Source organism: Protopterus annectens, chromosome 2.part0 (assembly GCF_019279795.1).
Source record: "Protopterus annectens isolate FY-2018-M chromosome 2.part0, PAN1.0, whole genome shotgun sequence".
Classification (NCBI taxonomy): Eukaryota; Metazoa; Chordata; order Ceratodontiformes; family Protopteridae; genus Protopterus; species Protopterus annectens.
In genome coordinates, this window is record NC_056728.1 from 50,770,228 (window position 1) to 50,792,162 (window position 21,935).

At 42.8% G+C, this 21,935-nt stretch overlaps 1 protein-coding gene across 1 annotated transcript in view; it reads right to left on the minus strand.

The window, feature by feature from the left end:
- CCNYL1 (cyclin Y like 1) overlaps positions 1-21,935 on the minus strand; it is a 1,025,424-nt gene that overhangs the window by 860,621 nt on the left and 142,868 nt on the right. The window contains exon 3 of the mRNA XM_044060538.1: positions 9,488-9,522. Within this exon, the coding sequence (XP_043916473.1) occupies positions 9,488-9,522 (35 nt within the window). The remainder of the gene's footprint in view (positions 1-9,487; positions 9,523-21,935) is intronic.

Consider the following 21,935-nt stretch of genomic DNA (forward strand, 5'->3'; position numbering starts at 1 on the left):
GCAACCGCCCAAAAGGATACGATCTGTCATTGTATTCCTCTTGATCAGAAAATGCACAACAAAGCAAACGTTTCATTGTTCTTTTAACATTTCAAGAGCATTTTCAATAAATACGAGGAGATTTTGGATCTATCCACCATCACTTTTCTGATTGAAAGAAAGAGAGAAGTTGAACTACATAAAGAAAGACTGGTACAGAACAGTTCATACAATGCCGATATTGCTAAATTAGTGCTGCATCGCTGTTTGATGTTATGAACGAAGCAATCACTATAGAACATTACTACAGTCGTGCTGCAAAAATATTATTGCATTTAAGTCTTTTTTTGACATTAAAAAAAGTATGATTTTAATACAGGCAGCACTTTTCATTTTACATTGTAGCAAGACAAAGGAAGTAATTTAATTCTGCGAACATGCTTTAGAGGGTGACTAGATGGGAACCAAAGAGGCATGGTATCTGTTTTCTCTTGGGAATGAAAACAATCACGGGAAAGATAAAGCAGGGTCATTATTAATGAACTGATGAGCATGAAGGGGTGTGTCTGATGATGTCATATGGTGGGTGGTCTTACCTGTCCAAACCCAGAGCGGGACGCTCCAGAAGCAAAAGCAGTGAATTTGTATAAAAAGGATGCAGAAAAGTGCAGATTCAATGACATGGGTTCCCTGTTTTCTACTTAAAGTCTGCATTGGTAACAAAAAATAAACAAATGTTCTGGAAGCTGAATCTTTGACACTCTCCCTTTAAGGAAAGAATAAGAGAATACAACAGTTCCATTAGGAGAAAGGATGAACACATCGCTTTGTATTTGCACACAAAGGGTTGTAGTAACTTCAAAAAGTTTCTATTTTTTTATTGTGGATAGAGTGAAATCTAATGTCAAATGTGACATCAGTAATAGTGTTGCATTGCTTGAGATGGAATGGCAGATCAGGTTGAATGCCACGAGGTTTCCTGGTCTTAATGAGCATATTTCATTGAAACCTCAGTTGAAACAGAGCCTATGCGATTTAAGTGATTTTAATAATATGAATATATATTAGTTGTCTTTCCATACATACAGATTTTTTTATGTTGTATGAACAATAGTTATGAATGGGTTAATTTATCGTGTACAACAAAATTTCAAACTTTTATTGTTTTGTATGTGTTTATACTATTACAAATTTTAGTATGAGGTTGTTATAAAGTTTTTTATTAATCATTGTTAGAGGTACTATGTTAATATAGTAGTTAAAAATTTTTTTTTTTTGTATACATATAGGTTGATTGTGATAAATTATACTACAATTAGAATATCTTGGACAGACATTTTATTATAAACTGAACGTTCATTGGTTGTGACCATTGTTTTGAATTTAATGAACTTAATTAGTTATATCAATTGATTAATTAGTTTAGGTTCATTGTGGGTAATGGATATTCAAATGTTGCGAAGCTGGGTGTGTTTGTATGACTCTGATGAAGCCAGTTTCACTGGTGAAAGCACTCAGTCAGTGTGCTTTGGATTAAAGTTTTTTACCTCTATATGTTCCAGTTTCTGTGCCTTTGTTGCTCTACGCAGGGGTCGATGTGTTTTGGTTCATCATGAAAAGGAGACATCCTCAGAGGGGGGTGAGGTGACTGACTCAGGGGAATCAACATGTTTCCTCTTACATTTTCTCTTCCGAGGGGGCTCCTCTGAATGATCAGGGGAGGCCTCGGAAGAGGAAGACACACCCAATGAGGCAACCTGGAGCGTCTGTTCTCCACGCTTGGGGTCAGGAGGGTGAACAGAGACCGACGTAGGCACCATGGGGGGAGGAGCCGAAGGAGCCGATCGTGGGTCTGACCCAGGAGTCAGTACGCTCCTCATGACCTCGAAGGCGCTATCGGGCAGAGAGGAAGGTCCCCGCTCTGAAGAGATGAGAACCCCTCCCGGCACAGAGAGTGACTGCTCCGAGGCCGATGTCTGGGCAGAGCTCACCTGTGCCGAGGCACCGAGAGAGAGAGAACGGGGTCGGACAAGGGTCCGATGCCACTCACCCCCTCGGAGCCGACGAGGGAGTCTCTGTGCCCAGATCCCTCCACAGACGGAACCAATGAAGAGATCGGAGCCGACGAAGGAGCCAAAATGTGTGGTATCGGCTCTGACGTACCGACGATCCGAGCCCCGGCTCAGAGCATAATGGAAGAGTCGGAGGAGGAATTGCTGAAGATGCTGAAGAGCAGTCACTCTCTGTGCCGGGAGGGGTTCTCATCTCTTCATCTGGAGCATTTCTCCCCGGGCCTCCGCTGAAAACAGGCTCTGTCGAACCTAGTCGGACTTTCCCGGTCAACAAATGATAAATAAAATAAAATAAATAAAATGTAGGGATAGCCAGAGTCTGTTGAGAAGGGCTAGATAACATTTGGGCAAGTGCCTGTGACTTTAGGAGTCTACTGACCACCCTCTCGAGATCGTGATCAGAAAGCCTGGAAAACAGAGAGGAATGTGACCTACGGCTCCGCTCCGATTGTAGTAACGGAGATCTCGGAGCCGAATGAACAGACTCCAAAGAGGGAGATCTCAAGCGTTTTCGGCTCAGGGAAGGCTCCGACACTACAACAGAAGCCGACTGAGATCTCAGTGTCTGTTCCAGCCGGAACAGATGAGGAGGCAGCAGCTCCGCTTGGCGACTGCTTCGAACAGGGAGCCGACTGTTTGGTGGGCTTGGAGGGTTTACCCGATGAAGGCCTAGTCAGGGACCCTTCAGGCTTAAGTAAGCCCCTCAAAATAAGTTTGTTCCTACGCTCCTGCAGGACTCTCGGACTGAAGGCATGACAGACCGAACAAGAGTCCTGCAGGTGTAGGGGGCCCAAACAATACACACAAGTGTGACTGTCAGAGACATCTTCTGACAGCACGAGTCACACTTCTTGAAACCTGAGACCTTAGTATCCTTAGACACAACACTAACAGGGTACCAAGGAAAAAAGAAACTAGTGCCTAACACACTACAAACGCACAGACACACGCACTAGAACTAACTCTACAATATATAGTAGTAATAAGAGTAATAATACTGCTATAAGAAATACAGTTAACAAGACTAGTAGAAATATAAATATACATATATATATAAGAAAAAACTAACTCTACCCTAAAGGGTGGGAGAGGGGGTGGGGGAGAAACTGAAAACTACTAGCAAAGAGTTTCTAAATGGGATTTTTCAAGGGATCAGAAAGGGGACACTAAAGGAAAAATATCTAACCAGAAACTAGCTATTTATATCTAAATAAACTTAGTAAAAAAGTTTTATACGACCTGGAGCCGGTAAAAACGCAACCTCGCAGCTGAAGCGGCAAACGAGATCTGGACATTGGACACCTAGCATTGTGGGATATAGGGAGGGCCTCGAGCCGGTAAATAGCTCTCGAGTTTTGGTATAGTCAGAGCAGAGGATCGGCTCCGAACCCATCCAGCAAGAATGGAGGCGAGACTAACAACTTAACATTCAATGTATAATATCCCTAAATTAATATGACTTGTTTCTTTTCTATTAATACATGCTTGCCCAAGTCTTCAGTGATAACATTTAATAAAGGTGTTTAAAAGAACCATCTTCCAAAGTCAAATTATACTATGCTACCAAAAAAGACCAGTATCGCCAACAGCCAGAGCATATTTTACTGCCAGCATGTCTCCACTTTAAGTCTACCTTGTGAAAAAAAACAACCAATTCACTGAACTCTACCTACTTCTGTGATGTGAAGAAATGGGACAGATGAGTCAGCATGGATCTCTTCATTTTGCAAACACTCAGATTATGAAACAGTACTGTAGTTGATGAAAAGTACAGTTTTGTACCTACCATAAATGTAGATGTCCGAACTGGATAGCATCTGCAGTCATAACAAATGGGTTGTCCTGTCGTCAGGCAGCCCTTCGGTCGGCCGGATTCCAAAGTCTGGGTCCGGCTTCGGCTGATGTCGCACTTCACCCGACGCCATCTCTGCTGGTCTTCGGGTATAAAGGCATCAGCCGACGCCATTTTCCTCAGTGTTTCTTGCCCCAGATGCCAGTTGCCCTCTTGGAAAGCTAAATTTTGGATAAATGCCAATGTTTCCAAAAAAAGTAGAAGGCAAACACAAAAATAAGCATGTATGTACATATATACAAACAAATACACCATAAGAGACTCCCCCCCAGCTAGCTATTAGGAGGGTAAATACCCTAGGAGTACCACAGAGGGGAAGGAGGGTGGGTAATCCTGACTGCAGATGCTATCCAGTTCGGACATCTACATTTATGGTAGGTACAAAACTGTACTATGTCCTTCATGGATGCATCTGCAGTCATAACAAATGGGTAGAATACCATAGCCAAACTAGGGGTGGAGGAAGAAAAATTATGGTGTAGTTAGGATCCCTTGCAGTACAGCAGTGGCAAACCCTGCTCGGGATCTAGAGTATAGAGGTAAATTATAATGCTTGGCAAATGTATGCACGGAGGTCCAAGTAGCCGCCTCAATGTCCTTGGTTGCCACTCCTCGTAAGAAAGCTGTGGTAGTGGCTGTAGCCCTTGTAGAATAAGGTCTTATGTTCTGTGGAATTGGTTTTCCATGGTAGGAGTAACAGAATCTTATGCAATTTCCTATCCATTTGGAGATTGTCTGTTTGGAAATTGCTTTTCCTTCCCTTCCTGTTGCATAGGCTACTAAAAGCTGGTCAGTTTTTCTGTTACCTTTGGTTCTGTCCAGGTAGTAGCATAACTGCCTATGTACATCCAAGGTATGCAGCAGTCTTTCCCCCCTGTTCTGTGGATTGGGAAAGAAGGTAGGTAGGTGGATTGCCTGGTTTAAAGACACTCTGGATACCACCTTAGGCATAAATGTAGGATTAGTTCTCATGGACACCCTATCTTGATGGAAGATTAGGAAGGGTTGCACTGCCATTAAGGCCTGTAGTTCCGAAACCCTCCTTGCTGAAGTAATTGCCAGTAGGAAAGCAGTTTTCCATGATAGGTGTTGCAGATCTGCTGTTGCTGCTGGTTCAAACGGAGGGAGTGTCAACTTTTCTAGCACAAAGTTCAAGTCCCATGCTGGTAATGGTGGTTTCCTAGGAGGTTTTACATTCTTGATCCCTCTGAGGAACTGCCTGAGTAGAGGATGCGAAAAGACAGGTGGATTGAAGCTGTATTCTGCTGAAATAGCTGATGCATGTATCTTGATGGAGGAATAGGACAGGCCTGTATGTAGAAGCTCTGCCAAGTACTCCAGGATGTTAGCAATATCTATGTTCGACACATCTTTTCCTCTTTCAGTACTCCAAATGACGAACCTTTTCCATTTTCCTGCATAGTTCCTTCTTGTTGAAGGTCTGCAGGCTTCAAGGATAATGTCTTTAACCCTTTGGGATAGGTCTGGGTTAGTTGCTGCTATGTGATGTTCCAGGCAGTCAGTTGCAAGGTTTTTAGGTTTGGATGCATGATGTTGTAGTTGTTCTGAGTTAACATCAAAGGCATCAGGGGTATTGACCACATTCTCCCGAGACATGCTCCTCAGCAATGGGTACCAGTGTTGTCTTGGCCAATTCGGAGCTATCAGGATTATCCTTGGACGTTCCTCTTTGATTTTCAGTAGTACCTTGTGCATCAAGGGAAGAGGTGGAAATGCATATGCTGTCAGGCCTTTCCAACTGAAGGATAGAGAGTCCACCTTCCATGCAAGTGGGTGGTATGTCCTTGTGCAGAATTTTTTGAGCTGGTGATTGAGTGGGGATGCGAATAGGTCTATTTGTGGCATTCCCCATTTCTTTGTGATGGCCTTGAAGATGTCCGGGTGTAGCATCCATTCGTGAGCATCCGAGGTGGTTCTGCTTAACATGTCTGCTAGGGTGTTCTCTTTTCCCGGCACAAATATTGCCTGTAACTGGATGTTGTAGCTCAGAGCCAGATTCCAAAGGTCCACAGTCATTCTGCATAGGGGATATGAATGAGTGCCTCCCTGTTTGTTGATGTACCACATGACTGTGGTGTTGTCTGTCCTTATCATTAAATGGCCTTCTTTGAGGAATGGTCTGAATTTCTGGATTGCTAGTTTTACTGCCAGCATTTCTTTTTGGTTTATGTGCAGGTGCAGCTGGTCTTGAGTCCACAATCCTTGTATGCATTTGTCCAACATGTGCGCCCCCCAGTCTAGGTCTGAGGCGTCCATTGTGATGGTTTGGTTTGCTTGAAAGTTGTGGAAGGGTAAGCCTGGGTTTGACTGGCATGCTTGAGCCCACCATAGGAACTCCTGTTTTAGGCATGGGATTAGTGGGATTTCGGTTTCTAAGCTGTGCCTGTGTTGAGACCATAAATTCTTTAGGTACCACTGTAGCTTTCTCATATGCAGTCTGGCATGTGGGACCAAGATTATGCATGATGCCATGAAGCCCAAGGCCTGCAGAACTTTTCTTGCTGTTAGTTTGTTCTGCTTTGTTAATGCCAAGAAGTAAAGAGGGAGTTGTTTTTGTTTTTCTGCAGTTAGGAATGCCATTTGTTTTACTGTGTCCAATTCCGCACCCAAGAATGTTCTTGTTTGGGATGGTATCAGCCTTGACTTTTGTAAATTGACTGTGTATCCCAGGGCTTGTAGTAAGCAAATGACCCTTTGTAAATCTGTTGTCGGCTTGCTTTTGTTGTCCGCTTGTAACAGGCAGTCGTCCAGGTATGGATAAATTTGGATTCCCTGTAGTCTGCAGTGAGCGATTACTGATGCCAGGCATTTTGTGAATACTCTGGGCGCAGTAGATAAGCCAAAGGGCAATGCTGAGAATTGATAATGCTCTGATCCTGCAAGAAATCTGAGGTATCTTCTGCAATTTGGTCGTATGGGGACGTGCAGGTATGCCTCCTTGAGATCTAGAGTTACCAGCCAACACTCCTTGCCCAGCATGGGAAGAAGTTGCTGTAGGGTCAGCATTTTGAATTTTGGGACAATGATGTATGTGTTTAAGACGGACAAGTCGAGAATAGGTCTCCAACTTTTCTCTTTTCTTGGTACGAGGAAGAGTCTGGAGTAGAATCCTTTGTCCTGTTCTGTTATTGGTACTCTTTCCACAGCTCTCATCTTTGCTAATTCCGCTATCTGCTGTAGAGCTTCTGTTTTTTGATTTGGAGGTAGGTTTGGCATTCCTCTTTTTACTGGTAAGGTGTGGAAGTGGAACCTGTAGCCTTGGTCTATGGTTTGCAAAATCCACTTGTCTTTTGTGATATAGTGCCAATTTTTCGAAAATAAGGCTAACTTTCTGCCTATAGGTGCTTCTATTTGCTCCCTGGTAGGCGGTGTCAGAGCCAAGTCACTGTGACTGTCCTGTTGCAGTGGCAGTGGTTGTGTCTGTGCCTCGGTTATTGCCTTGCCACTGTCGTCCTCTGTAGGCACCTCCTCTGGATTGATTTCTGCCTCTAGAGCGTCTATTCCTGCCTCTTTGGGATTTTGAGGAGTCTGGAAAGGACCAATTTTTGGCAGGCCAGTTCCTGCTAAACCTTGGGGGCTGAACCTGTAAGAAATCTTTAACTGTTTGTACAGATTTTGCCTTCTCTTCCATTTTCTTCATTACTTGTTGAGCAGGTGTACCAAATAGACTGGCCTTATCCATAGGAGCATCTAACAGCTTTGCTTTAACATGACCTGTTCTTTCAGCCATGCATGCCTTCTTATCACTGTGCCAGTCATGGCTGATCTAAATGAAGCCTCCAGTGCATCATAGCCACATTTTAAAGAATGGTTACTAACCTGTTGGATGTTATTCACCATTTCTAATACATATTTCTTATCTAAGGAGTCATCAGAGGACAGCTTTTTAGTTAACTGATCAAGCATAAACTCTTGGTATTGGATCATATGAAACTGACAGTTTAAAGCTCTAGCTGAGAGAGTAGCAGAGGTGTAAACTTTTTTCCCCCATCTCTCTAAGGACCTGGATTCCCTTTCAGAAGGAATAGGGTTTTTTGCTGAGGTCGAGGCTACTGCCTTAGGCCCCTGGGATATAGTTTTAGGATCTGCAAGTGGGGCCTTGTAAAGGTGGTGATGAGTGTCTGGCACCCTGTAAAATCTATCTGGTTTGGCAGGGGCTGGAGGTAAAGAATCAGGAGCAGTGCAAACATCATTAAATGCATCATCCACAACAGGCAGTACAGGAGGTATAGCTAAGGGCCTATGTTGTGGTAAGTGCAGGAATGTCCTAAGCCTTTTTCTGGAATCTGAGAAATCTTGTCCCTGCCATTGGAATTGTTCTCTCATGGCATGTAAGGTTTCCCCAAAGGAAAATTCCTCTGGTGGAGAGGCAGCTGGAATGGATTCTTCAGCATCGGAATCTTCATAAGTAGAAAAAGGAGCCTCTGGCTGGTCTGAAATGTCTGAGTCATCCGCAGAATCATCAGAGGACACTGGCTCGGGGGGCTCTGCTCTAGGTCTCTTTTCTGGGGGCTGAGAGGCCCTGTCTGGGTGAGATTGGGATCCCCTAATTAAGGATATTAAATCCTCTGCCATAGTAAGCATTTGTGAACTTGAAGTGGGCCTGTGCGAGGAGGGCTTAACAGGCACTGATTTAACAGATTTGGCTGCTTTAGTCCTGGCAAAGGCCTTAATAGACATGGCTGCAGGAGGCCTAGCAGCACCACGTGCTGGGGTAGAGACATCCAAAGGGATGGTGTCTGATAAATCACTAGGAACCACAATTGTAGGCAAAATTTCTGAGGCCGATTCAACTAAGGTAGCAGGAGCCTCAGTAGTAGTCATGGATTCGGCTGAAGATTGACCGGTTTTCTCGGTTTCGGCTGAAACCGAGACACTCGCGGCTTGCTTAACCGTGGTTTCGGCCGAAACCGCGGACCGCGAGTGTCTGTCTTTTTCTTTGCGTTTTTTAACAATTTGGGTAGTCGGAGGATCCGACGGCATAATGTATGCAAAGTCTGAGCCGAAAAACTGTTCAGCAAACTCCGACCGACGCCTAAGCGTTCGTCGGTTGAAGGAAGCACAGGCCGAACAGGCTGCTACGTCGTGGTCTGGGCCTAAGCAAGGCAGGCAGTAAGAGTGGAAATCTTTATGAGGTATTTGTTTCCCACACGTTAAACAGTTATTGACTTTTTCTGACATCGGCTGAGGCAAGAAAGAGTCCCCAACGGGGTACTTAGCTTTTTAGAAGTCTTCAAAGTAGTATTCGGTAGTAGTAATCTCTGGATCTGACCGACCGGCACTTGCGAACAGCTTCTGCTTCGGGCGCCACGCGGCAAGAAAGACTGAGGAAAATGGCGTCGGCTGATGCCTTTATACCCGAAGACCAGCAGAGATGACGTCGGGTGAAGTGCGACATCAGCCGAAGCCGGACCCAGACTTTGGAATCCGGCCGACCGAAGGGCTGCCTGACGACAGGACAACCCATTTGTTATGACTGCAGATGCATCCATGAAGGACATCTGGGAGCAGCTGAAGAAAATCAACATTTTGAACACTGATGAAATGAGACAGTTTCACTTACATGATTTATATGGTTGCTTTTTCTCTTTTCTCTCACTGAAAAACAAAAGCATAAAGCATAAGTTTTACTAAGCATCAATACTGTCTCTACATAGCACTTAAATACTTTGACCCAAATTCCTCAAATACTTACTGTAATACCTCTATAGAAAAATGGACTGTGAAAATACAGTTGAATTAGAGCTCATTATAAGGTATATTTGGGTTAGGAACTTACCATAAATGTAAATTTGAGTAGATTCACTGCTTTAGCCTTTATGTGTGGGATATACTCCATGCTGGTACACTGTGGCTAGCCAACTTCCACAGCTTCAGCCACCTCCACAGCTTCAGCTGATGTCCTCCCACAAAGGCTCAAGTACATAGGTGGTACATAGGACCCATCGGCAAACACCACCTTATAATTATTGGGCCCAGAAGAGCCAGGCAAAAGACTTCCATGACAGAGCCATATGGGACCAAATGATACAGTCACATCTGCTCCAGGTTCATGATAAAAGACCCCCACTCTCCCTCTCCACAAAGCAGACAAATGAGAAATTGGGATCTGGTGGAGAAGTGAAAGGGAAAGCACCTTACGGGATGCAAGGAGTTATACTAACCTATACGGCAACCAAAGTAGGTTAGAAAAAGGGATGGAAGGTGGGTACCTGGACAGCAACAGTGAATCTATTTGAACATCTATATTGCTGGCAAATCCCTAACACTTTATAATGTTCATCACTGTTTCACAAAGCACTATATCCCAAAAAGGAGGGTGAAGTTATCTGGATACAACATCTTGCAGGACGGCAGAGGCAAACTTTTCTCTGGCCCTAGATGTCCCTAGGTTTGTAGGGTTAGGAGAAGGCATGCACAGATGACCAACTGGCTGATTCAAGTATAGTCTGGGTAGCACCTCACCTTCCCCCCAAAGAAAGGCAGTGGTGGCAGTAGTGGGTGTAGTGGAATGGACCCTAATGTGGTCTGGAATAGGCTTAAGATTTCAGCAAAAAAAAAAAAAAAGGAACTGCAGTGACCCAGCAATTTAGAAACGGCTTGCTTAACAGTTCTACCTCATTTCCCTTTTGCAAAACAGACAAACAGCTGATTGGATTTTCTGAATTCCGTAGCTGTGTGCAAGTAAATTGACAACTGCCTGTCCACATCAAGTGGATGCAAAATCCTGTCACCCAAATTCTGTGGCTATGGAATGAAAAAATTAATAAGTGAATAGCCTGATTCAGAATCATCTCAGATACCACTGTAGGCATGAAAGGAGGCTGGATATTCAGGTATACCCTCTCCTGAAGAATTTCTTGAGCCTCTCCTTAGCCTCCTCCATAATGTTTAGCAAAGCCGCAGAATACTTGCACCTACCTGGAATCAGGGCAAGATCATCCAAGCCATCAAACTTACAGTAGCCAGGTTTGGGTGTAGCAGGAACCACTATTGTCAGGAGATCCACATGCCAAGGAGGGAATCAGTGTTTTACTTTGCCAAATACAGGCTAACAGGAGTATTTTTGTTGCTTCCTCCTTGATTTTGATCAGTACTCTTCTCTTCCTCCAGTTCCTTTGATCGCCAAAGTCCTGCTTGAACCCTTCAAAGCAGAATGTGCAATTCAAGCTGAAGGTTTTTGTTTAATATACTTCTGAAGTTGCTGTCCTGCCACAAAACTTTCTAAGGTCCTTGTCTGAAATAGAAGGCAAACAGGTCGATGTCCAGTACACTTCACAACCTTGTCAGATCCATAAAATACATCACTGCTTAGCATCTACTTCTGTTGGTCTGCTTGGGATCTGCTTAGGTTGTCAGTGAATACATTTTGCTGACAGGGAATACAGGCTGCAGTCAATGGCAAACCCACTTCCAATACTATTTCCCTAGTTTACATGGCCAGCCTCCAAATTGGTCTTGAATGTGTTCTTCTAGGTTTATGTAACATATCACAGCCGAATTGTCCATAGTCACCTGAAGATCATCCTGTTGCAAGGGAGTGGTGAAGGCTTTTACGGCACGTACAACTGCAATAATTTCCTTTATGTTTATGAAATTTTCCTCATTTTTGTCTTCCCAAAGACACTGTACTTTAAGGACTCAACAGTCCACTAGGACAGGTCTGATGAATCTGTGGTCAGAGTTACTGCAGGCAGATAAGCCCTGAAGAACAATCTCAGATTCTGAACATTGTGCTCAATTCCACCATGGCATCTGCCTTCTGAAGCAAGGAAGAGAGATTTTGGTCTGTAAGGGATGGATATGCAGACATCAACTTTTTATGCACCACTGGAACTTTTCTCATGTGAAAGCAAGCTCAAGAAACCATTAGTATGTAAAAAGTCACAATGCCTAGCAACTTGAGAAACTCCCATGAGTTCTGTTTCCTGAAGAATGCTTTGAAGTACTGAGGCAAGAGGGCCATTGTGCCTTGGGGAAGGAAGACTTTGCTCAGTGTGATACCCAGACATGACTCCAAGAAAAACTATATTCTTTGAAGGGATCAATCTAGACTTGCCCTTGTTGACAGAGTCCCCGGTTCTTAAAGAAACTCTGGACGAATTGCAGTGACTGAATGATGCCTTTGTTACTACCAGGATCAGGTGATCAATCATGGAGGGGATAAATCCATCAACTTTTATCCAGTAATACTTAAGCATTGGAACAGGACATTTTGTAAATACACTGGGAGCACTAGACAAGCCAAAGGGGAAGGAAAAGAACTGGAAATGATCTCTGCCTGGTGCAAATCCGAGATCTACAGAAACCATAAAAGCACTAGAAGGAAACATCAGCAAAAGACTTTGGAGGGCAAGCATTATGAATTCTGGAACTCTGAGGAATTCACTCAGATAGGAAAGGTACAAGATGCATCCCTATGGACCATCTTTCCATGGAACTAGGAAGAAGCTCAACAAGGTCTTGCCCTTCTTCCTACACAGGAACCCCTTCTATAGCCAAAGGCCGAATCATTTCTTAAATAACTGCAGGAAAGAGCCAAAAGGTCCTTGGGAAAGTACAGTTGTGCATGAAAACTTACCATAACTAAGTATGTTAAAAAAAAAAACATTGTTGCAGTAACCTACGCTATACAAGATGCCCTGCCAAAGACCTGACCGGCTGACCAACTTCCAAAGCTTTGACATCTTCCACATGTCCACATAGCTTGAGAAAGACAAGAAAAACAGTGGCTAAGGCATCAAGACCTCAGCCCTTTCTTGCTTCAGAACAGAAAGGTTAGAGCCCTAACAGGTAGATGTGTGTTAGGAAAAAAAGTGGTACATATATTCACACCCAGGCAAAAAGCAAAATACAAAAGGAGGAGGATAGCGGGTGCATTTACTGCAACAGTGACCTATCAGAACATATACTCTTACGCTAAGTTTACTAACACAATTGTACTATGTCCATCATTAGATCATTGCTGCAGTAGCCTAATCTACACGGGATGATTACCAGAGCTTAGAAAGCCAGGGAGGAGAAGAAAGGATCCAAGTTAAGCAGGCCCTGAAGAATATTTCTAGCAAAGCCTGCATTGGACCTTGAAAAGGAATCCAGTCCACAGTGCTTGGTAAAGGTGACAGACAATGAAGACGCTGCCTCTTGTATATTTCTAGAGTCCACTTCTTTCCATAATGACACAGTAGTTGTCAAAGCACACGTATAATGTGCTTTGATTTGAATGGAAGGGTCTTGCTATGGAAAGAACAAAAACAGCTTGGAAGCAACCAGTTAAGAAATTGTCTTTCGACACAGATTACTTCTCTTGTCTTACCTTCATAATCATCAACAGATCAGCAATCCTAAAAAGTTTTTCTTCCGTCAATATAGTATCAGAGTTGCCTGTGGACATTCACAGGGAGAAAACTGTTTCTCCCTTATTTCTGGGTTCTGAAAAGAAAACAAGGAGCTAAAAAGCCTATCTGAATGTAAACTCTGAAATTACCTTGGCCCTAAAGGATATGGTTTCAAAGTAAACCTTTCTTTGTGAAAAAATGAGAAAAGGAGGACTCGCCATAAAAAAACTGCTACTAAGAGACAAGTCTTGGAAAAGTCAGAGCAATGAGAAACGAAAGCTTTGCACTTATCCTAATGATAGATCTCTGTGTTCTCATTTTCATCCAGTTCAACATTTGGGTTGTCTGAGCAGACCTCAGCACCTTCTAGGGCTATGTATCCACGGCTCTGACTTCTCCCTTATCCATAATTTCCTCCTCTCCACTTAAGTTACTTTAGACCTAATTTGTTAACTTTATTCAAATTATAGATGTATTCTGGGGGGGGGGGGGGGGCAACTATACAAATCAGTGGGTATCAAAGATTAATACGCTTGTAACTATACCAATTAGAATCATAGGAATCTAGGTCCAGACAGGATCTTAGTAGAAATGGGTCTGAGAACCAAAAGTTGCAAATGACAACTTGGAAGGGAGAAGAAGGGAAGGATGCCAGATTCACATTTTGTTTTCATTTGGTTCATGATTATATTAAGTATACAACTTTTGTACCAGATGTTTATTTTCATCCAATTCAATGTTTGGGATAGATTCCCAAGCTACCAACAGTGGGTTGTATCAAGAAAGGATGCTCCCAAGTATACTGGAACCAAAGGATAAATATTCTCTGGACTGCATGTCCAGTTTGTAATGAGATACAAATGACAGAACCATGGACCAGGTTGCTGCTGCACAACTGTCATCAATGGGAATTATCCTCATGAATGCTGTGTAAAGGTAGCTCTTGCAGATTGGGCTTTTAGTTTCGTGTGAATGGGTAAACCTCAGCCAGTATAAACAAAGGTAATGTAGTCTAACAGCCACTTAGAAATTGTGACCTTTGATGTACGTCTTCCCAGTTTTATGTTAGAAAAGGAGGCAGATCCAACTTTCTTATTTCCTTGGTACAGTACAGATAGAAGCCAAGCTACCTGAAGATAGTGTGTACAGAAGGTATTCCCCTTTTTTGAGAAACTGAGAAAAAAGACCAGCCATTCAATAGATTGATTCAAATTTGCTTCAGATGTCATCTTTGCAAGAAAGGAAGAATTCGTCCTCATGGTTACCTTATCTTTGTGGAAAATGAGAGAAAGTGTTTTATTTACATGACTGCGCTTGCAGTTCACAAATCCACTTAGTGGGTGTGATTGCATAAAAAAGTATTCCAAAAAGGATACCTCTAGATCCACTGAGGCTGCTGGTTCAAAAAATTTCTTGAGTTAAGGCTTGAAGCAAGACCATGACATCCTGCAGGGTAACTGGATCTCTGACTGGGGCTCTCAGCAAAAAGGTTCCCTTAAGGAAAGCTTTTAAGATTTTAAGTGGGGCAATGGAGGAGTCATTAAGACCTTTGTGAAGATGGCAGCCATTTGGACTTCACAGTAGAAAAACTAGATCCTTGTTGCAAGAGTTCTTAGTCTAAAATCAATGGGAGAAGTGCAGAAAAGGGACTCAAACCCTTTGATAAAGCCCAAAAGGAAATCTTTTCCACTAATTCTGAAAAATCTTTCTGGATGACTTTCTGAAGAAATGTCAACCACCAATGGGGAAAGCCTGGCATCTCTGTCTATCACGAGAACTACAGAAACCATGTAGTTAACTGTAGGGCTTGTACATCTGGTAGAGGCAAGCCAGATGGGTGACTTAGGAGATTCAGGCTAGAATCCAACATCTAAGGCAGGTGTATTAAATGAGACCAAAGAAAGAACCACACTTGCCAGGGCCAGAAGGGAGCAATAAGGATCACCCTTGGTCTTGCATCTTGTGGCTTTCTGAATTAATCTTGCCAATATTGGTATATGGGAAAGGTACAAGAGAGATCTGGGGCAATAGTGGACAGAGTACCTCCGAGTAACTGTCCCTGTGGAGGGATGACAGCAAAGGAACTGCTGCATTTGCAGTCGTTCAGGTATTAGGTAATGAGGTTGCACTGCGAGGTTGCACTGCAAGGTTGGCCCCAGCAGCTGAAAATTTCTGTTGCCACTGTCTGACAGAGACCATTCGTGAGGCAATATGACTGACCTGCTCAACTTGTCTAACATATTTGACATCCGGAGTATGCGCATTACCATCAGTAAACTATGGAAGATATTGCCCATTGCCACATTTTCATGAACTTCTGGCAAAGTGGGTATGTCCATGCTCCCCCATGTTTATGGACCATACTATTTGCATACTGTCCATCTAGATGTATATCACACCCTTGGGAAGGCAGTCATAAAAGCCCTACAATGCTAAGAGGGCTGCTTTCATCTCCAAAATACTGATATGAAGTCCCTCTATAGGTGAACAAGTACCTTGAATAGTCTTGCCCTCAAAATGGCCCCCACTCTAAAAGGGGACTGTCCATGGTCACAGTGGCTTGGGAAATAGGAGGGCAAAAAAATCTCCCTTCTTTGAATGACGGAGGTTATCCATCACCTGATAAAATCTCTGCAAATTTGTGCAAGATGAACTTTGGCATGAAGGGGGTGTAGACTGACCACTGGACTGAGGGTCCACTGCAACACTCGTGTGGTACCTCACAAGTAGAAGTAAAGTGATGGCAGAGGCCATCAAACCTAACAGAAAACAAACTGTGATTAAGTTAAGGGATGCTGGACTACCTGAGAGGCCATTAGGCTTAAAGGGCAACACCCTGGTCTCTGGCAGTTTTCCAATCTAAACAGCTGTGTTGGTATGGCATTCTATAAACTTTATCTCCTGTGTGGGAAACTGCTGGCTATTCGTTTGATTCACTATGAACCTAGCTGATCTGTAAGATGGAGCAAGTGTGCTTGTTGTACCAGTAGTCCCTGGAAGTAGCAGTTGGAGTCGATCTAGAAACTGTAAGACCTGGATCTTCTGCAGTCACAATTCTGTCTTCAGCAGTGTTTTTGTGAACCCTGTGATTTTCTAAACCACATTTTCTTACCCCTCCTTTTGTTCGTGAAATAAGACCTCCAAGGGGTGGAGAAATGGATTCCCATGACAGATAGGATCTTACCATCCTGCTCACTCCCAGTAATCACTAACTTTTGGTCCAAACAGGGTGGATCCATAGAAGATGCATTAACAAAGTATGCCTTGAAGTTTTCCGTGAAATTGCAGGGCCGCATCCAGGTATGATGACAAATGGTTATGCCTGTGCCTGCTGCTTTTGCCTCATCTGCTGCACTACAGAGCAGATGCATGGCTACATCAGAAGTGGATTCTAGGGTACACAACTGGGCGTGTTTTCTGAACTGGTGACAAGTTACCAGACAGGGACGTGGAAATCCGCTTGGTCAAGTCTCTGAAACAGAATCCTATATGCAAGGTAAATTCAACAATCCAAGTACAAAAGTCTCCAAAGTACAAGTCCATTTCCCCTAGTTGGTCCAATGCCCTCGACTCCCTGCTAGGGGGATGAACAAAAGAACTCTCCTCAGAATTTTTTTTTTTGGTAGCTATTGCAACTACCATGACACCTAATGGTGGTCCTTTAGTCCAGTGTTTCTGGTCTTCTGGCACTACTAAAATCCTTCATGTTTTTTGAGGATGGGTTCCACCAAGTTAGGGTAATTCCATGCACTCTGCTACGAGGCCTACAAGGGCATCTAGAGACTGAACCACCCAGGACACAGATGAGCCAGTTCCAAAACCTTTGAGGAACACAGATTCATCAGAAGTGATTTCAGTGGATCCCCCACTTCTAGTTCAATTCTAGGATGTCATAAAATGTGAATTCTTCCAGGGGGGTCTAGGGGAACCTTTGCTTCCATTCAAATATGTGTCTTCAGTGACAGACTCATGAGAGGAATCTAGGTGCTTCTATTTGCACATCTATTTCCTAGGAGCTTGTCTCTGGGGTTCTTCTACAGACTGGTCAGATTCAAACTGGAAACTTGAGGGTTGAGTACCCTTGAAGATTACATGTTCTGAGTGTAATTGTCAGAATGAGAATAAATCAAAGGATCCACTTCCACTACGAGTTGGGACGGATCAGAACTCTAGGTCTGCACCTCCCTTCCTGGTCCAGCCAAAGCCCTTTCAACAATCTCAAAAGCAGACACCACAATCAGAACTGTGGAAGTGTTTCTCCCTATCCAAACACTCAGTAACTTTTTCTGGTCCAATCAAGGTTGGCTTGGAGGATGATCTCTGACCCAAGCTATTGAGTTTCAAGGTCCCAAGAGGAAGAGAGCTCCAAAAACGTCATCTCAGAGACTACTCTAGATCAGAAAGTATCTAAGTAGAGACATTAATGGATATAGCGGACATTAAAGTTCCGTGGACTGTTGGATCCAACTAAGGGGCCCAGAAGGAGTCGTACCTGTGGGAATCCAAACCGAAAGGTGAACCAGTGCCAATGAAAAGAGCAATAAGGTTGATGTGCCTGTACCTAGAGCAGGCCCTTGGGGATAATGCCAGGAGAACTTCCAACTGGATCTGTACCTTTAAGAATTTCTTCAAAGAGTCAACATCCACTTCATTAAGAATTCTGGTGGATTGGACAGACCTCTGACACTATGAGGGCCTGGATAACAGTTTCTCTTGTAAAATAGGGAAATGGAGCAGAGGGCTCACTGGGTCCAGTGAAAACCTAGCATGAGGAGAGAGAGTTCAGATCCAACTAGCTGATGGATCAGACTGGCTCAGTGTTTTAGGTGTCATACTTTTAGTTGGGATCCAGGGACCATTTTCTGATATTTTTCAAATATATTTTCTTTCAACTTTTTCTCTGCAGATATTTTTCCACAGACTTTTGTTTTTTTCTGTACTTTTTCTTAGACTTGTCTCCTCTTTTTTGTCTTACTGCTTGGGAAATCTGAAGCTGGCCTAGAAGCAGAAGAAATATCTAAGGAAGCAGAAGATGACAACCCTGTCTGACAGCAAGGCAATCCTTTTAAAATTAGTTTTTCTTTCCTGCACTTACCAGCCCTAGATGCAAAAGCAGCAAAAATGTCAGTCATCTTGAAGGTGGGAAGCTAAGCAATTCACAGAGTGTGCAAGTCTTGTGGAGGGATTTTGCGTCCACAAGAAAAGGGCTTTTTTTAAATCTTGGTTTGCCTGACATCAGAAAACATTGCAACAAATCAAAATATTTCACACTGTTTAATTCTAAGAGAAAAATCATACTTCTAATCTTGAAACTTGACAAAAGACTACACCAGACCAAGAAAGCACTGACACTGGTTAGCACTTTCACTCACTTTATTCCTGTGAACTTCTTCAGAAAAAACTGAACCCATCCCCAAACTTCACTTAAATACTAAAAAAATCATATCACATGTTTAGTGATGTCAGTAATTAAAACTTCATTCCTTATAAGAAGGACTGTGCTTAAAAAGATAAATACACAATTAATAAATGTTTGTTTTTCATATAATAAAAACATTTACACAATAATGTTATAACTACTTTGGTGGTGGTGCTGCGGTAGCGTTGTCGCCTCAGACATTGCCTGTTCCATTCTCATAGCGTCTTGTGTGGCAACATGCGTGAATGGGCGTTCCTTCATTGAAGGCTGTGCGTTAGGCCTGGCAAGCCAGCATGTAAAAATCTACTGCCAATCATTAGCGGACCGGAGTTCCACTGTGGCGACCCCTAACTGGGAAAAGCCGAAAGACACAAAATGTTATAACTACTTTGATTGCAGGAAGCACTTAATGTTGATAGTGTCATTTAAAACCTGGCTCAATCTGCATCAAGGTAAATTTGCCGCAAAGATTCCTTGCACTCGAACATTAACTTGTAATCCCCTGAAAATAAGTTCCAATTGACACTAACAAAAAAGGAAAACTTTTTGAATTCACCACATACATTTGTATATCTAGCCAGAGCGTTAGTTCTTTCTTCTTGATGGCTAAGATTTTCGTAAATTAACCTTTTAAGACACCTAGTAGTCTTACAGATATAAAAAACTAGGGCAGGAAAGACACTGTGCAACATATACTATCATTTCACTGTTACAGTTATAATAACCCTTGGACCAAAAGGTTCTATTAATGCAACTAAAATGGACTGAAGATGAATTACTAATGTACCTACATTGTCTGCAATTACTGCAGGAAAAAGTACCTTTAGTCTGAATGACTGAATGATCAGACTAAAGGTACTTTTTCCTGCAATAATTGCAGACAATGTAGATACATTAGTAATTCATCTTCAGTCCATTTCAGTCACATTAATAGAACCTTTTGGTCCAAGAGTTATTATAACCAACAGTGAAATGGTAGTAAATGTTGCACAGTGTCTTTCCTGCCCCAGTTTTTACATCGGTAAGACTACTAGGTGCCTTAAAAAGGAGAATTTACAAACATCTCTTAGCCATCAAGAACAAAATAACGCTCTGGCTAGGCACACAAATGTGGTGAATTCAAAAAGTTTTCCTTTTTTGTTATAGTGTCAATTGCAACTTATTTTCAGGTGATTACAAGTTAATGCTCGAGTACAAGGAATCTCTGTGGCAAATTTACCTTGGTGCAGATTATGAGCCTGGTTTAAATGACACTATCAACATTAAGTGTTTCCTGCAATCAAAGTAGTTATATAACACTATTGTGTAAATATGTTTTTATGTGAAAACAAACATTTATTAATTGTGTATTTATCTTTTTAAGCACAGTTCTTATAAGGGATGAAGTTTTAATTACTGACATCACTAGACATGTGATATGATTTTTTAGCATTTAAGTGAAGCTTGGGGATGGGCTCAGTTTTTCTGAAGTTCACAGGAATAAAGTGAATGAAAGCACTAACCAGTGTCGGTGCTTTCTTTGTTTGGTGTAGTCTTTTGTCAAGTTTCAACAGTTGCTGCAGTTTTCAAACACTTCTAATCTTGTATTTAAAATATAGTACCAAAAAACTATATAGAAGAAACACACCAAAAATAAAAACAAAAAACACTTAACAGCTAACCTGATACTATTAACCAACAAACATCCTAAAAATACTCAACAACTATAATTACACAACTATAGATTACACTAAGTATACCAAAAGGGAGGAGTCAAAGACACCTAAAATGTTAAACCCGCTTTGTTACAATGAAACAGCGCTCTGACACATGCCTGGAAGATTCAGGCAGCAAACGAGATCTGTGGTGAGGGAGTAAACAGTAGGGCATTACGGGTAACGTAGGAGTCAGAGCCTCGGATCCACAGCTTTAGAAAAAGGTGCTGAGGTTGATCTGATCCAATCAGACAACCCAAATATTGAACTGGATGAAAATGGACAACGGTGGAAGCAGGTTCAAGTCTTAGTTTTTTTTTTTTTCGTACAAAATTAAGATCCGAAGAATGAGCCACATCTTTCAAAATGGTGTAACTTAGGTTCATAGGTTCATACTAGGCTATCTGCCCTTGGGCATTTATAAGCCTAGCCAGAGTGTGTGTTTGGCTTTCGCCACCCATTTTAAATTAATTTTGCTATGCCCTTTTGAGGTTGGTATACTGTGCCTCTGTCTAACAGTGACACAGAAGTGAGACCTGGGGGTAAACCTACGATCCCCCATCCACTCAAGATTCCTCTTGAAGAGAGTCAATGAGGGACTCTGCCTAACCTGGACTGGGATTTTATTCCAGAGTGAAGGGAGCCTCTGGGTTATGAATCTGTCCCTCCAGCATGTCCTATTTATTTCAGTGCTGAGGTTCAAGTCTCTCTAGCGTGTAGCTCGATGGGATTTGGATTTTCTGAGGTGCAGCATGTCCATTAATTCCGGGTTGGACATGGCTTTATACGTCAGGCACAGATTGCCTCTGAGCAGGTGGTATGCCACTGAGTAGAGCTGGAGTTTCTTTAACCGGGCAGCATATGGCATCTGTTTGAGCCCTTTGATCCTCTTGGTGAGGTAACTTTTGGGGTCTTTCCAGTTGCTGCAGGTGTCTGGTAAGGTACATCCCAAAAGGGGCACTGTACTCTATTATGGGCCTGATGAGTAAAGAGGCACGATGACCTACCCTGATCTAGATGTGAATCCCTTCATGATTAGGTGGGCTATATAAAATGTTTTTCTAACCACTTTGGCCACGTGGTTGTCAAGAGAGACTGACATCAACTTGGGTCCCAGGTTCCTAATTACTAACTTCTGAACTTAATGGATTACCACCTATGTGGCAATTTGTGGGCACTTTGTTTTTGCCAAAGGGGATGACTATACACTTTTTGGCGTTTAGTTTGAGGCCGTGGCTCTGGCACCAGTTGTCGGTTTCTAGGAGGCCCTTTTGGAGGATGCTTGTGTCGGCTGGAGAGTCTATTATGGCGCCCAGTTTGCAGTCATCTGCGAACTTGGGTCAGCCACAGTCCTTCCGTGTTGGCCTGTACCTCCGAGAAATATATACCGAACAAGAGAGGTCCCAGAACTGAGCCTTGTGGGACGCCACTTGTAACTAGTTTGGAGTCTGTCATGGCTCCAGCAATTCTAGCCATGTGGGTTCTGTCCTTGAGCCAGTTTGCAACCCATCTAGTGACATAGGGGTTTATATTTAAGCTGGTGAGCTTATCTATAATGCC